General features: G+C 36.8%; 1 protein-coding gene across 1 annotated transcript in view; it reads right to left on the bottom strand.

The window, feature by feature from the left end:
- Positions 1-655: 655 nt before the first annotated feature.
- Otogl (otogelin like) overlaps positions 656-16,180 on the bottom strand; it is a 163,489-nt gene continuing 147,964 nt past the window's right edge. Inside the window, exons 50-58 of the mRNA XM_055626081.1 lie at positions 15,918-16,022; positions 15,793-15,833; positions 11,959-12,022; positions 9,720-9,898; positions 9,147-9,251; positions 6,996-7,115; positions 5,740-5,785; positions 1,481-1,560; positions 656-856 (exon numbers count right to left, since the gene is read on the bottom strand). Of these exons, the coding sequence (XP_055482056.1) occupies positions 656-856; positions 1,481-1,560; positions 5,740-5,785; positions 6,996-7,115; positions 9,147-9,251; positions 9,720-9,898; positions 11,959-12,022; positions 15,793-15,833; positions 15,918-16,022 (941 nt within the window). The remainder of the gene's footprint in view (positions 857-1,480; positions 1,561-5,739; positions 5,786-6,995; positions 7,116-9,146; positions 9,252-9,719; positions 9,899-11,958; positions 12,023-15,792; positions 15,834-15,917; positions 16,023-16,180) is intronic.

Genomic DNA, 16,180 nt, shown 5'->3' on the forward strand with positions numbered 1-16,180 from the left:
TGTATCATTTACAATAAAAGAATATGAAATCATTTACAAAAAAAATTCTTAACATAAACTAGCCACATTGTTGCTACATATATTTGCAGAAGTCACAGAAATGTTATGGAATTGTCACATCTAAAAAAAATGAGACTCTGCAGTAACATTCCTAATATTTGTTGAATTGTTAACTAAGCTAACATCTTATGGTTTTATGTACTGTTTCTAAGAAGCACAACTCATTATGTCTATCTCCAGACAGTTATAACAATTAATCCCATTGATAAGATTACATAGTAGAAATTAAAGTCTGCCTCGGGTTTGGACAGCTATGTAAAACTTTGCAAATCAAAACAAAATAATAGGACTAGGGCCTGAAATGAAAGACATTCTGCAATGCCTTTATAGGAATATTTAAATTTGCCCCACTCTACAATAATAAATGTGACGGCATTTCAGCTAAACAACTTGGAATAATTGTATTCATTAAAATAAAACAACCAATCTAAAACTGTACACATTTTGTACCTACTTTTATGTTGTCAAATCCCAATAGTGTTAAGGACATGTTATTGCTGTAGAGTATAAGTTTGACATGTGCCTAAATAATAACAATAAACGTTAATGTCGCCTGACATGACAATCCTGTCCAGAGTCCTTTAAGTGCAAGAGCTTAATTCCATTGGCACGTGCAGTCTATGGGTTCCTGGAGTGTGTACGCAACTTCAGTGCCATTTCCTGAGCAATGCAGAGGCACTGTCAGGTTGCGTACTCCATTTTCACGACAGCACTTGCAGAACCTCAGGTGGCTTTCAACATTGATGTTATATATTGTAGCTGATGGGCACTTTCCATCACATGATGCAACACTAACCTGCAGGGGCAGATGATAAGAAAAGAGAGCTGCAAATTCAGCCAACACTGGAGATTATTTGATTCCTCCAGGGAGTTAGGAAGACCGTTCCTGAAGCCATTTCATCCTCCAACCTTCTATATGTTTAAAGGATTGTGGAAACACTAGATTAAACGGGATTTATACATATACCAAAGGGTTGTTACGTGGCCATTCTGAATACAGCAGTGCTTATGTAATCCAAAGAATGAATTGAGCAAGCTTGACTGAATATATGGAATAACTTTATTCCAGCCATGCTTTGGTGCATGTTCAGCATAGAATTAAGTAGGCCATGTTAAAAAAAAAGTAAAGTAATAACATGGACTACAACCTTTGAGTAAAATTCACAGCTAAAGGCAAAATGTAGTGAATACATGTAGATTGTATTTCTCTCTTTAGATTGCAATTATCATTGAGAACTGTTGATTATTTATGCTACGAATAACTTATAATTCTTCAGGAACAGAATATTTTGATATTGGGGCACAGGAGCGCTCTCAAAGTGCCTTTCTTGCCTAGTTTGCCAGTGTCAGTTGTCAGAGATCCACAGATTTCCAGAAACATACACGTTCTTTATGTAACCAGTGTTACTTTCTCACTTACAGAGCTCTGGCTTACGCAGTCCTGTTTCTTTATGATTGATTTAATGATCACTTTCTGGCATATTCTTTCTTCTCGTTTGCCTGAAAAAAAAAGGAAAGAAAAGAAAAGAAAATGCATGTATTCATCCAAAATCCCACGGAAGGGGTGGGGAGATGTTTAAGTGGCTAAGAGCTCTTGCTGCTATTCCCGATGATGGAGTTCACAGCAGCCATATCAGATGGTTCACAACCTTACGTAACTCCAGTTCCAGGGGAGCTGACACCTCTGGCCCCTCCATAACCACACTCACGTGAACATGCTCACACAGAGACATATAACCCTACACATAATTAAAAATAATAATAAGTAAACTTTAAAATTCCATGTAAAATGCTTCTTTAATTTAAAACATGAATAGGATTAGATTGGAAAATCCACATGGTTATTTAAAACATATAGTTACTATAAATTTTTTTCAGACTCTGCTCTTATATGTTGTATGCATAATATCTATTTTCTCCTTCCATAGAGCTTGTATTTTCTAGATTCATATTTTTTTTCATTTTGCCTCGTTATCTCAAAAACATTATACATACGGAGTAATAAAATTTTAGATTTAACTATGATATGTTTAAATACATAATATGCAAAAATGATTAATTGGTACATAATTTGTAAATAAAATGGGAATATAAAACCAATTTTTCTAAGTACACATTAATATGCTAAGTATAAAAAAGTAATTAATTGTGAGACATTGTAATACATGAATGAATCATACTTTGTTCTATGTTTCTGAAGTAATTTTTTTACTATTTCAAAAAAAAATACTCTATAGCCTTTTGGAGGTTGGTCGGATGTGTGTTACTGGCCCTCAAGATCTGGGTACACCTATCCTTGTTGTGTAAACCTGCCTGATTGGCTGATTGAACGACTTAGAACTGGGCAGGGCCAAATGGGGTAGGCATGGCCGAGGTGCCCAGGCTTTAGAAGACAGGAGAATCATGGGAGACAGACAGAAGGGAAGAGAGGAAGAAGAAGGATTCCATGATGGGTTAGCTAGAGAAGGAACCACGTGACTCGGAGGATGGTGTGGATGCAGAAAACACCAAGATAAGCAAGTATTTCCAAGATTATGGATGAAAGGGAATCCAGATAATGGCGGTTAAGGCAGATGGCGTTGTATGGGGGCTGGGAGATGCATGGTGAGGTTATTGAGACAGCATAGGTAATATATCTGCCTGGCCCAAGGTAAATAAGGCAATTATAAAATCTAACACGTATTTGTATCTTATTATTTGTGATAGCGGGTCAAATAATATTGGTGCAATAACATAGGGCTAATAATAAACATTATGTAGCACAACACTCATTTCTTTATTTCCTACAACAATAGCCATTCAGGACACAGTAGCATGCATCAATACGCAACTGAGTATTATATTATAATATACCCAAAGATATATATTTAACAATGTTTGCTAGTGAGTTAAGCTTAAATCCAGATGACAAAAGCTAGGATTCTGACCTCCCCCTGTCATGGACTTACTTTGCCACTTTAGAGAAGTCATTGACTCACTCTACTTACAAGATAAATTTAAAGATCTGGTAAAACTACAAGATCAATTTTCATACGATTTATCCATGAGAGTCTTAGTTAAAAATACATGCTGATACAAAATTCCAACATGTAAAGTTAAGTTACTCTGATTCAAGGAGAGATAGGTAGCTAAGCCTGGTTGAAATTAAACTGTCCTTGTCACGGAAAAAATAATAGAATATATATCTGGGATAGCATTATTCATTGTTGGTTAACAGCATATTTTCTTCCAAGAGGTATTTTCTATGTATTCCTCACAGAATTCTTTGTAGCATATTTTGTGTTATCACAGTACCTTTAATATTCAAACTCCACAATCTCTACAACATAACATAGTTGTTCAGAATCTCAGCTTGGGACAAAGCTTCTCTAATGTCAAAGCATAAACTACTTCACATTCCGTAACACACCAAATGAGAGAGATCAAAGCAGTTTGCCATTATTCTGCAATGCAAAGATCTTGGCAGACATGAACTATGCTGCATCTATATCCATTATTGTCTCATGAGATCCTCTGCTCTGAAGCATGATATTCTAATCATTTCAGGAAGCTATCTATACCTTCTTCCAAGGACTGACTCTGCTCATGTCTAAACAGGCTGAGGAGTAACAGTATGTCATTCATCAATTAGTCACCCACTTCTTCCTGTCTGCCCTCAGAAAGTAAACACACAAACTTGTCTATTAGTTATCATGGGGTGGTATTATGGGGCCAATTACAATGGCCTTGACTTTGAATAAGACTCACTTCTTTCTCATATCTAGAGGAAAGCTGTCAAAGGAATAAGGAGTAAGAATATATAAATACAAGCCTCTTTAGAATCTACAGCTAAATTTAATTGCTGTGTTCCTGATACAAGAGATAATCAATAAACCTTAGTTCCCATGTGATTCAGAGAATACTGAATGGATAATTGCTTATTTTCAATTAATAGAAAAAACTTATTGGATGCTTCATCAGATTCTAGTAATTAAAATGCATGTCACTCTATTCCCAAGGCCCAGTCAATATAGTTCTTTTCAATTAAATTGTGTCCCCCAAATCTTCCCAGGTTCAGTAGAGCTAGAAAATGTGACATTTATTTGGTCACAGGGCCTTTACAGAGGCACTCAGATAAGACTGATGTAAGATGTGGATTACAAAGCAACATGACTGGCCTTTGTAAAGAGGAAATTCAGAGAAACACACAAACACACACATACACACAGAAACATGATACTAACATAAGTTAAGGACAGAGATGGTTCCTTCACTGAACTCATTAGAAAAGCTGGTTGTCAACGTCTAAGTTTGGGAACCCCAGAGCTATGAAACAATATATTCTTGGTGCTTAAGCCACCTGCTTTGTAAGACTTTGTGTTATAGCAGACCTAGAAAGTAACACAGTAAAAGTGATATCAAGTTGTAAAATGTTGAAATTTTCCTCTTCTTTCCTTCTTTCTTTTTCTTTTCTTCTCTCTAGGCAGGGCTTATGTATGACTTAACTTTGGGCTTGTATACAATGGAACTAAATTTTAGCCCATCATCACCATTCACGAGAAATATGACTTGGATAAATTGCTTAACCTCTTTGAGCTGAAAATCAGAACAATTCCAGAATTTATTGAGGTATATTTTGTGCAAAGTAAATATTCTATCTTTATAAATTCATGGGATTTAGTCCCTAAGGACACTCAGGGTGTTATTTGAGAAACACTTCAGCCCATATCTAAAATTCCATCCCTCTGCAATGATATTATTAACCCAGATTATCCTATGATCTTTTCCAAAGCATCTCTAGAAAAAAAATTAAATTTCTGCCTATGTAATTTCTCTTAAAACTCTTACTTTTATATTCATATAAGTTTATGCTTAAAAAAATAAAAGTGGTTTGCTACATGAATAGTCCTCTATTCTAATTTAATCTCAATTATTCAAAATTACCACAAAATAAACTTATAATTAAAACAAATAGAAAAGGTAGTACACGTATTTAACTAAGCCCCATGAACATTTCTAAATATAGGATTTAAGTGTAATTCAAAATGGGCGTTTCCCAGGAGTAGAGACTCATAGATCTGTTCGAACTGTCTGAAGATAGTTTCATTGCTCCTGAAATGTTCTTAGTGATGCCTCAGTTATCATTCTTCTCATAATCTACTGAAGTTTGTGCAGGTGAGTGTATTCCAAGCAAAGTGAACTTGAAATCCAAACCTATTAAAATCCTAGGCTAGAGATTGGAGAGGTGGCTGTTGCTAAGATGACCGGCTGTCCTTACAGAGGACTTTGGGTCTGATTCCGACACCCACACGATGGCTCACAACCTCTGTAACTCCAGCTCCAGCGGACCTGCCGCCTTCTTCCGGCCCCTATAATGACTGCATGCACGTGGTGCACAGAGACACATGCAGGTAAAACACACAGACACAGACACAGGCACACACACACACACAATCATTTTAATTTTAAAGAAAATCCTAGGCTATGGCTTTTAGAAAATGCTAAAATAAAGAAATACCCAAAAATGACATGAGAATTTATCTAGACAAAAGTTTATGTATATCACACGATATACAAAGGCTGGGATGACAGGCATATCAACCGCACAACACAAAATCACTTAAATGACAGACTCTGTGGTTTTAGTTAAGAGAATACAACAACCGCATGACCCGTGACGACTAAGCTATCCCCACTTACAGATCTTGCAACAGCCTTCATTGTAAAGCTTTACAGTCCCTTCATTCTAGGAGAAGAAAAAATAGAAGGTAAGAGATACAGTGTTTATCCATTTTCTCTTAACTTGGAACTAAAAGCCAACTCTTACAGTATTTTATCAGCTACCTGGAAGCCTTTGTAGAAAAAAACAATTAAAAGTTAATAATTCCTAATAAGAATTTTTTAGGAACAAGATATTTTGTTAAAACCTACATTGTCTCTACCTTCATACAAAAAGTACAAAAAAAAAATTGCTACTTAAGGAACGCTTTTACAATGCTCCATATAATTTAACCATAATAAAATAATAAAAGCTATCCTAACTAGTTGCCATTAATTTTCAACTCCAAAATACAATTTAAATTATCTTAATTAGATGAATTAAATTCCTACATATCACAAATGTTAAGAGGACACTTCTTTCTTTAATAAATATTTTATTTTTCAAACAAAACCCATGTTCCAGAGCTTAAATATAACTTTAGTACATTTGATAGCATGCTAGCCATTACTATTAAAGGTTATAACTACAAGAAAAAAACATCAGAGAAACTATGCGATTTCTCTGTGCAATTGAATAAATCCCATTAATCATTAACAACCAACTGTCTAAGTAACTAAGCATTTGTTTTGGAGTAAAAATCATTACACTTCAAAAAAAAAAAAAAAAAAAAAAAAACAAAAACAAAAACAAAAACAAAAAAACCTTTTCTCCTGACAGATTTTTCTCTTAGAAAATAGAGGATAAAATGGAGCAAAACTATAGAATCTGAAAACAAACAAACAAAAACAAAACAAAACCAAAAAAACACCAAGTTCTCCAGGGGCCTGAATCAGCGAAGCAAAGTAAATGTCACTAGATCCAGATGCATTAGTGACATGATAAATCTATGTGTTTGTCTAAGAAAAGAAAAAAAGGCAAAACTCAATTAAGTGGTACATTTATCTATATTAAAAGGGTGCCTGGACTTGCTGACCAAAGGCTTTTTCAATTATCCTTGACTATACACATAAAAGCCTAGAGACAGCAAATTATCCATTCTAAGAGAGTCAATTTTGAATGCAAAATAGGAAACCACAGAACTGTAACAGAGATTTTACCCATGCAAAGAAAAAAACATAAACATCCACGACAGCAAATAAGCAACTATGTCTGTAGGACCTTGAGAAACATACTAATGTGGACTTCCTAAATTACAGCTGATGCAGGATATCTTTAGATAGAACAAAGTACAAACCAGTTTGCATTCGGTCTCATTAAAAGGAGGGCAAACCATGCGATAGTTTAGGATCATTGCTCCCTCGTCGGTGTTGACACATTCGTAGGTGGTGCAATTATAGTGCCAGGTGCTCCCCTCCTAAAAATTTAAAATAAAATAAAAAAATTACTACTAGACATGCCACGATCTGTAACATTTCCTAGAACCCATAAATTAATTAAATCTTTATTTAATCAAATATAACACAAGATATGGAAGCCTCTTGGAACATCAACATTCTATCTGAAAATGACCCCAATTGTGTCTCAAAACTACATAACACACAGATGCACAGGCATGAACACCTGTGCACACACATGTTGGTATGTCTTTGGTTTCTTAATGAAACTAAGATGTTCATATGACATAAAGCAACTGAAAGAAAAGTAGCACTTTAAGTATTTCTACCAGGTGGTCATCTAGCCACCAAACCTCAGCGTCTCAGTTTACTATTCCTCACGACAAACCACACCCCTCACAACCCTCCTTTCTTTTTTTTTTAATTTTTTATTTTTTATTAATTACAGTTTATTCACTTTGTATCCCCCCATAAGCCCCTCCCTCCTTCCCTCCTAGCCCTACCCTCCCTCCCCCTTGCTTTTCTTCCTCTTTTTCCCTTACTGCCAAGCTTAAAAGAAAACATCTGCATAATAATGTCTGTTGGGCTATAACTGTAATTTAAAAGTATAGCCAAGCTCTTTCTTGTAGACCAGTAGAATTTTAGATATACCCTGTCACTGTCTTTTCTCTAGGTCTGTGATTCTTATCCTGTGGGTCATGATTCATTTAGGGTAGCATATCAGATATCCTGCATATCGGATATTTGCTTTATGATTCATAACAGTAGCAAAATTACAGTTATGAAGTAGCAACAAAATAATGTTATGGTTGGGGGTCACCACAACATGAGGAACTGTATGAAAGGATTGCAGCATTCGGAAGGTTGAGAGCCACTGTTCTAGGTCCTGTGTCAACTTATGAATAGCTTCAGATCATCCAAGAACCGAAACCAAAAACCATCTGTAAGTTCAGAGGTTAGAAATAATAATATTCATTCAAGCATGGTGCACACCTTTAATCCCAGCATTCGAGAAGCAGAGGCAGGCAGATCTCTGTAAGTTCAAAGGCAACCAGGTCTACAAAGTGAATTCTGGGACAGCCAGGGCTCTTATACAGAGAAGCTCTGTCCCCCCCCCAAAAAAAACCTATAATAATAATAGTAATAGTAATAATATTCAGAAAATAGTAATAGCCAACAGATAAAAATTAAAATTTAATGGTGTCATAAAAATACTATGATGCCATTTTACTATCCTCATCAATGATTATATACAAACTTTTCCTGGAACTCATTTTTGTAAATCCAGAAAAAATGTAAAAGTCCATGTTATGAACTGATTGGCCTGCTCTTTAATTACCTCCCCCTGAGGGGGGAGCAGCCTTACCAGGCCACAGAAGAAGACAATGCAGCCACTCCTGATGAGACCTAATTGACTAGGATCAGAAGGAAGGAAAAGAAGACCTCCCCTAACGTGTGGACTTGGAGAGGGGCATGCATGCAGAGGGGAGAGTAATGGAGGGATTGGGATGGGAGGAGGGAGGGAACCACAGAGGCGATACAAAGTGAATAAAGTGTAATTAATAAAGAATTTTTTAAAAAGTCCGTGTTAAAATTACCTTAGGAAGCAATTTAAACAATTGGAGAGGCTGCTGTGTCTGACATGGATTCTGTTTCTTGCTATTTGATCACTTCCCCCTAGTGGGGTGTCCTTGCCTGGCCTCAGTGGATCAGGGTGAGCTCAGTCCTGATGTGACCTGATGTACTGGGGTGGGATGGTGGGAAGAGAAGCAGAGGGGAGGAGGGAGGGGGCTATGATCGATCGGGATGTAAGTGAATAAATAAGTAAACTTATTTAAAAAATACAAAACAAAATTATCAAAAAAATATCAGAAAATTTAAAACAGAACAAAATATAATCAAGAGTGGGAGGTGTCCATTATGTGTAGGTGTACAATGTATATAGGCACGTGTGGCAAATGGACATTTTTAAATGCAATTCAAGAGTGTGGAGAAAGTGCCAGAGAGAGTTACTGTCCATAGGACACGGTTTAGGAAATAGAATTCCATACCTCATAGACAGCTGATGTTCCGTTTTCCATAGGAAACTTGCAGGATATATTTTTACAGGTTCCACAGCAATCATAATCACTGGAGGATGGAATGTATGTCTGGTGCTGCGTAGAGTGAACAGGCGGAGGATCAGCTCCTCAGAGGATTAGCCATACAGCAATACAAGCACTTTAATGAGTCAGTCCTGAAGGTGCTTTCCAACTATAACATACCCCCCCAACATCTGGAAGCATTCCTAAAGGTGAATCTGAAGAGCTTCAAGCAATAATTTACTTTATGCAGCCAACTTAGAAATAAAGTCAATGTTGACTTCTCCATCCACCAGGAAACACTCATCAGGCAGGTGCAACAATCTTAGGTCAACCAAACAAGAAATCTGTACACAACAACTCTTGAAACTCAAGGCCATTCCTAGCAACGTGAAACTCTGCATTGAATACACATTTCGTAAAATAATAGCGTGTTGAGGAGCTTTTCAAGTGTATAACTCATAAAATATTCACAGGTTCAAATTCTCTAGCTGGAAACTTTCAACTCACGGGGTCACCAGAGCAACTTATAATAATACTTACAACATCACAGTCTTTTGAACAATTCACCATTGTAACGTTCAAAGTATGAAAACCTGTATAGTTATCTTTTTCTTCCAGACATTCTACTGTGTAACAAAAGTCCCCTTCCAAATACTTTATCAGAGATTGGCCAGGATTCAATACTGAGACTTCCTGAAACACGCATACATCATCCTTTTCTAAAAAAAAAAAAAAAAAAAGGGGGGGGTCAATTAAAACAAAACAAAACACAGTGTTGTCTTTTGTATTTACCAATCAACAGAACTTATGTTCATTGTGATGGACCAAATTTTCAAAATCAGGTAAGATATTACATATGTCTAACAAACCAAGAATTCATTTAACAACATGAATAGCACACTTATCCCTTAATGTGTAATAAAAACTAAAGTGCAAAATCACTTACATTAACATGTTCCAAAAGATACATTTTATAGCAACTTCCAGAAGTATGAAGTCTCAGAGATGAACAAGGCATTCCCACCTCTCCTCCAAACACAGTTAATGTGAACCTAGACAGCTACAAAGTCTAATTTAATAACAGTAGTACTCTCCATGATGGGATTCTGTAACATTTTGTGGCTTCAATGACTATTATGATGATGGAAATGATTCCGTTTTTAGTGCTGCCAGGATAATGCTGCATGGTATGTGAATGATGGTATTTTAAAGCAGGCTAGGAGAGGGCTTCATATAGCCAGAAACTTTCCTTGCCTCTATATAACTCCGAGGTTCTGCCTTTCTTTGCTCATACAAAAATTTGAGGCATTTTAAGCCATTAAAGAAATATTCTACATTCTATGAACCCCACTAAGTATGAAATCTAGTATTTCATGCTTTGAAATGCTAATACTGATCATAGACAATGAACAAAAACATGTTGACAATTTTAGATACTATATTTTAACCTAACATAGAAAAAGAATTCCAGTGTCCTCTTAAAGTTCTATGGTGAATCAGTCTCTGCAGGGCTCATCATTTTTTTTTGGGGGGGGGGTCTGTTGGTCTCCTTTTGGAACTCCTGTCACCTCCAGGTCTTTCTATCTCCCCCTTCTTTCATAAAATTCCATGCACTCTGCCCAAAGTTTGGCTATGAGTCGCAGCCTCTGCTTCAATACTTCGATCAGTAGAGTCTTTCAGAGGCACTCTGTGGGCCTGTTCCTGATTCCTGTCTGCTCCTGCTTCCAATGTCTATATCGTTTGCCCTTCTGAATGAGGATTATACCTCTGCCCTAGGGTCCTCCTTATTGTTTAGCTTCTTTAGGACTACGGATTCTAGTATGTTTATCCTGTATTATATGGCTAATATCCACTTATAAGTGAATATAGACCCTGTGCATCTTTCTGCTTCTGGGTTACCTCATCCAGGATGATCTTTTCTAGTTCCATCCATTTGCCTGTAAATTTCATGAATTCTTCATTTTTAATTGCTGGGTAGAAAGAATCTACCCAAAAGAGTATCAAAGCAGATGCTGAGACTCATAGTCAAACTTTGGGCAGATTGTAGGGAATCTTATGAAAGAATGGAGAGATAGAAAGACCTTAAGGAGACAGGAGCTCCACAAAGAGACCAATAGAGAAATAGACCAATAGGGGTGCCTGCAGAGACCAATGCACCAACCCAGGGCCATGCATAGAGAGGACCTAAAACCCCTGCTCAGATGTAGACCATAGGCAGCTCAGTTCAATGTGTGTTCCCTAGTAAGGGGAACAGGGGTGTTCTCTGGCATGAACCCAGTGACAAGCTCTCTGATCACCTCCCCCTGGGGAATACAGCCTTGCCAGACCACAGAGGAAGACAATGCAGTCTGTCCTGATGAGACCTGATAAGCTAGGGTCAGATAGAAGAGGAGGAGGTCCTCACCTATCAATGGACTAGGGGAGGGACATAAAGGAGAAGAAGGAGGGAGTGTGGGATTGGGAGAGGACAGGGGAAGGGTGCCACAGCTGGGATATAAAGTGAATAAAATGTACTAAATAATAATAGTAATAATAATAATAATTTCTTACAAAAAAGTTCTGTGGTGAAAATAATACTTTTTTCTGAGTTATCAAATTTCTCAGAACATTTTGAGATATTATGAAGAAAAAACAACAGTTGTGCATTAGAATACTGGCAAGTGGCTAAACACAAATCCCACATTTTTTAAAGAAAACATTTTTAAATATATAAGCACTAAATAACAGATACCAATAATAAACATTCATTATTTAAAATATTAAAAAAGAAAACATTTACCACAAAGGTACTGTTCACATCCACAGTCACTCTGAAAGTTTTGATCTATTGTGGCAAATTCTCCCTATTAGAAAGAAATTATTATGGGATTTATCATGATTATTTTGAAAAGACGCATTACAAAGAATCGTACCCAGATAAACACTTACGAGATACTTAACACACCTGGTACTGAGGAGGCTTAAGTCTGCCAAGCATTCATGAAAAAAAAAATCACAATAAAAACGCAATTACAGATTACTCAGTGCCTGTATAGGGGTAGGTATGTATTCATGTTTATGTGGTAGGGTGCATGTGTGCCTTGTGTGTGTGGATTGGAATGTTCGTGCATGTTGAAACCAGAGGACAGCAGGTGCCTCCCTTGATCACTTATACACTCAGGCAAGGCGTCTCTCTTCTCCTCAGAGCTCATCAGTCCAGCTAGTCTAGGTAGCCAGCTTGTCTCAGGCATCTTCTGTTTCTGCTTCTTGTGTGTTGGGAATACGGGTGAGGTACCTGCAGAGCATGGGCTGTGTTTACTAACTCTAGTCTCTTTGTGAGGCGAACCTACCCACTGAACCATCTCGCCAGCACGGACCATTAAATCTCTTTGTACTTCAATTTCCTTATCTATTAAATAAGAGAAGGTGGACATAATAATATTTATTGTATATCCCGACTTTAGAATACTGTTGAATTTGTTGAGATGCTAGTGGACAGCTGAGGGAAAGGAAGCGTGCAGCCCTGGAAATGTAACCATATGCTCTTCAGAGGCAGTCCAGAATTTTGAGGTCCACGGACCAGCAAGGCAGCTATGGCATCCGGACAGAGAAAAAGCAGTGAGCCTAGAATGGTGTCTAAGAGTCAACTGGGGAACTTGGCCAACATGCAGAACTTGGCTCACTATTTACTATGCAAACTAGTGATATTATTTTACCAATGTGTGCCTCATTTCCCTCATCCATAAAACAAACAAAACGATACTGCTGGCCCCTTAGCACTGTGAAAAAAAAAATGGGAAGGGTGATAAAAAGGTCAGAGTTGAGGTCATACCCCAACAGTGCTGTATAGCCGATAGCTATTCATAAGTATTTGTCATGACTGAGACTCAGTCCTCACCTTGTTAGAAATGATTTAACATCGTCAAAACAATGATGGGACTAGGTTTAAATTCTCAAGTATTTTCTTGTAAGCATTTCTTTTTCCACAGTGCCTTCAATCTTCATAACATATTAATAAAATGAATTTGATTCTTCATATAAAGTATTTATTCTAATAAATCCACTATCTTAAAGTTACTTTTTCCAGCAAGCTAATATGTAACATTTTATGTTGCTTTATAAATTGTAGTTTCATCAGTGTTAATTCATTGGTTGTTTTATGACTTTAATCTAAATAAAATTCCAAAGAGAATGGAAATAAAACCTTCTAATGGAATTTTTAAAAAAACAATTAATCAAATTCTACCAGTGCAAACGGTACTCTGAAGTTGAAATAAGGGATCTGCCCCGTGTTTCTACATAGATCACTTACCACTGGTTTCATTTCTAATAACCAAAGGCATGATTATACACACCATCTCCTCACAAGCTCAGCTTTAAAATATTCCCTCCTTTGTCTACGTCTTTTCAGACCATTCCACATATTTATTTGTAGCTTCATCTCTTACCTTCACCAATAAGATATATATTATTCACGAGTCCTTAACTTCACCAATAAGATATACATTATTCACAAGTCCTTATCATTACATCCAATAAGATGGAGTGCTGTGGCATAAGTGTCACTATTCTTCAAGGTTCAGATAAAACTCTATCATCTTGGCTTGTTTCTACTTTATAGCTATTATGATATTCAAAAACAAGTTTCTGTGTGTCATTCATTCATTCTTGGGGGTGAGTTGTTGGACCAAGCGGTAACTCTGAATAACCTAGTGAAATGTTGTACTGGAAGAGTGTGAACCAATTAACATCACCATAGGTAGTATATGTTGGGTCTCATATCTCTTACCCTTTCAATATGAGTTATAGCCCAAGTTTTCCAAACTGGACATGATGTCATCCCCCATTGTAGTGTCAGTTTATACTAAACTGAAAGCAAATGATCATTAAGTGTCTTCTAGGCTAGCAGAGAAACTCTGAAGGATGTTAATCATGACTGGAATTCCCCAGATCTGATCTGAGATGATGCTCTGATGGCCACCAAAGTACAGGGTAAGTACCCAGTACATGCCCACTCACACCCACATACACCCTTTGATTCCTGACTTCAATCAGTCATGTACCCTTGTAGGCCTCGACTTACTTACTTATAAAAGGAGCTAAAAATCTAGTCGTGAAGATTTGATGTTAAGTAAGATCTGAGGGTTGTAGGTGCCATAAACCTACTTTTATGCAAATGTACGTGTAATACAAACACAACTTAGATGAAAACTTTTACAAAATCTGTGATAGATAGTATTTATTGTCAACACACCAGATCTGAAGATTGCTTAGGAGACACAGCTCTGGTCTTGCCTGTGTGGGTATTTCTGATAAGTTTAACCAAGGATGGAAAACACACCCTTAATGAAAGCAGTTATATTGCACGGAATGAGTCACAGACTGGATAAACAAGAAAAAGGGAGGAAACCAGCTGACCACGAGGGTCCATCACTCTCTGCTCCCTCGCTGCAGATTCAATGTGGCCAGCCCCTGCCTCTCCTGCTCTCATATCTTCCCCATATCATGGACCATATTCCCTGGACCTTGAGGTCAAATCTTTTCTTAGATTGCTTCTTTCCAGGCATTTGGTTATGAGAAAAGTGGCTATCATAAAAGTTATTGTAAATCTTCAGAATTCTGTGCGAAGCCTGTATAACAACCCCGAGCAAATGTAAAATTAAGTGATACTGACAATAAAATAGTGACATGCAAAAAGAGCAAATCCACTATGTAATAACTATGCTTCATTTGTTTCCCCCCCCCAAAAAAAAAAGCTTGGCTCTTAGATATCTGAATAGGCCATCTGGAAGTACACATTAAGAAAAACATAAAAATGTAACTGTCAGAATGTCTTTGTGGAAGAAATTATCTGCTCTAATAAATGATGGTATGCGTCTTCTTCTTTCCCTTTCTCTTTATCTTAAAGAAGAATATATCTTCTTTTTTAATGCTAATAGCATAAAATGAAGGTAGATATTTGAGGACAAGCTATGAAGCACCATTAGTCACACTCCATTAACAAATCTCCTGAGCCACCCTTGTTATTTTAAAATATTAAATCCTTGAAATGTTTCTCTTTACATACTCATAACTAACTCAAGAAAAGAAAAGACACAGAGTTACATGTTTAGACTTATTTCTCCTCTATAAAGGGTACAACAGAAGTACATTTCCTGGGAGAGTTATTTGAGCATGCCTTTAAATATTAAAATAATGTTTTTTTAATATTTCACATTTTAAGGACCTTAAGTAATACAATATTAGGAGAGTAAATTTTCTGTTAAATAATTATATATTACAGTGTTACAGTGTACTGTATTTTATGAGTCATTTTTTGACAGATCTTACAATACAACCCCACTTGGCCTGGAACTCGCTATATAGACATGCTGACCTCAAATTCACAGAGACCCACCTGCCTCTGCCTCACAAGCAGTGGGATTTGGGATTAAAGGTATACAGCATCATGCAAAGCCACTTGGTTAAATAAAATACAAAAAGTTAACTATCATGTAATAACATTATTTTATTCTATGGACTTATAACAAGGACAGTTTTATTTACAGTATATAATTCAGAAATGAGGCAGATAAAGGGAGAAGATACCAATTTGAGCAACACAATAAGTTAATAAAAATATATACATTCTTACCACTTCACAAGTTGGCATGACAAGATTTTCACAGCTGCATTCTAGAAGGCAAAAATCAACATGTTTACCTGACTCAGAACACGCTAACTCATCATTAGAAAACTCTAAGATATGAAATGAGTTACCACAATGCCAGTTTGGGCAACATTGTCCAGATACATTTTCTTTCACCAGATTCATATCTTTTGCACAGCTGAGTAACGGTGGAGGACAAAGGTTCGGCTCACAAACTAGGAGGAAAAATCAAACAAGTAAAGATGAATTTCATGGACCTGCATGTCCTCTTTAGTTAGCTGCCCTTACCAAGGCAGTGCAGGGTTTCCACCTCCCAGGGGTTCCTTCTACTTTCCTTCCTGAGCCTAGCATGAGTGCCTACTCAGCCACAGTA

The sequence above is a fragment of the Psammomys obesus genome, unplaced genomic scaffold (assembly GCF_907164565.1).
Source record: "Psammomys obesus unplaced genomic scaffold, mPsaObe1.curated_primary_1811, whole genome shotgun sequence".
NCBI classification, from domain to species: Eukaryota; Metazoa; Chordata; class Mammalia; order Rodentia; family Muridae; genus Psammomys; species Psammomys obesus.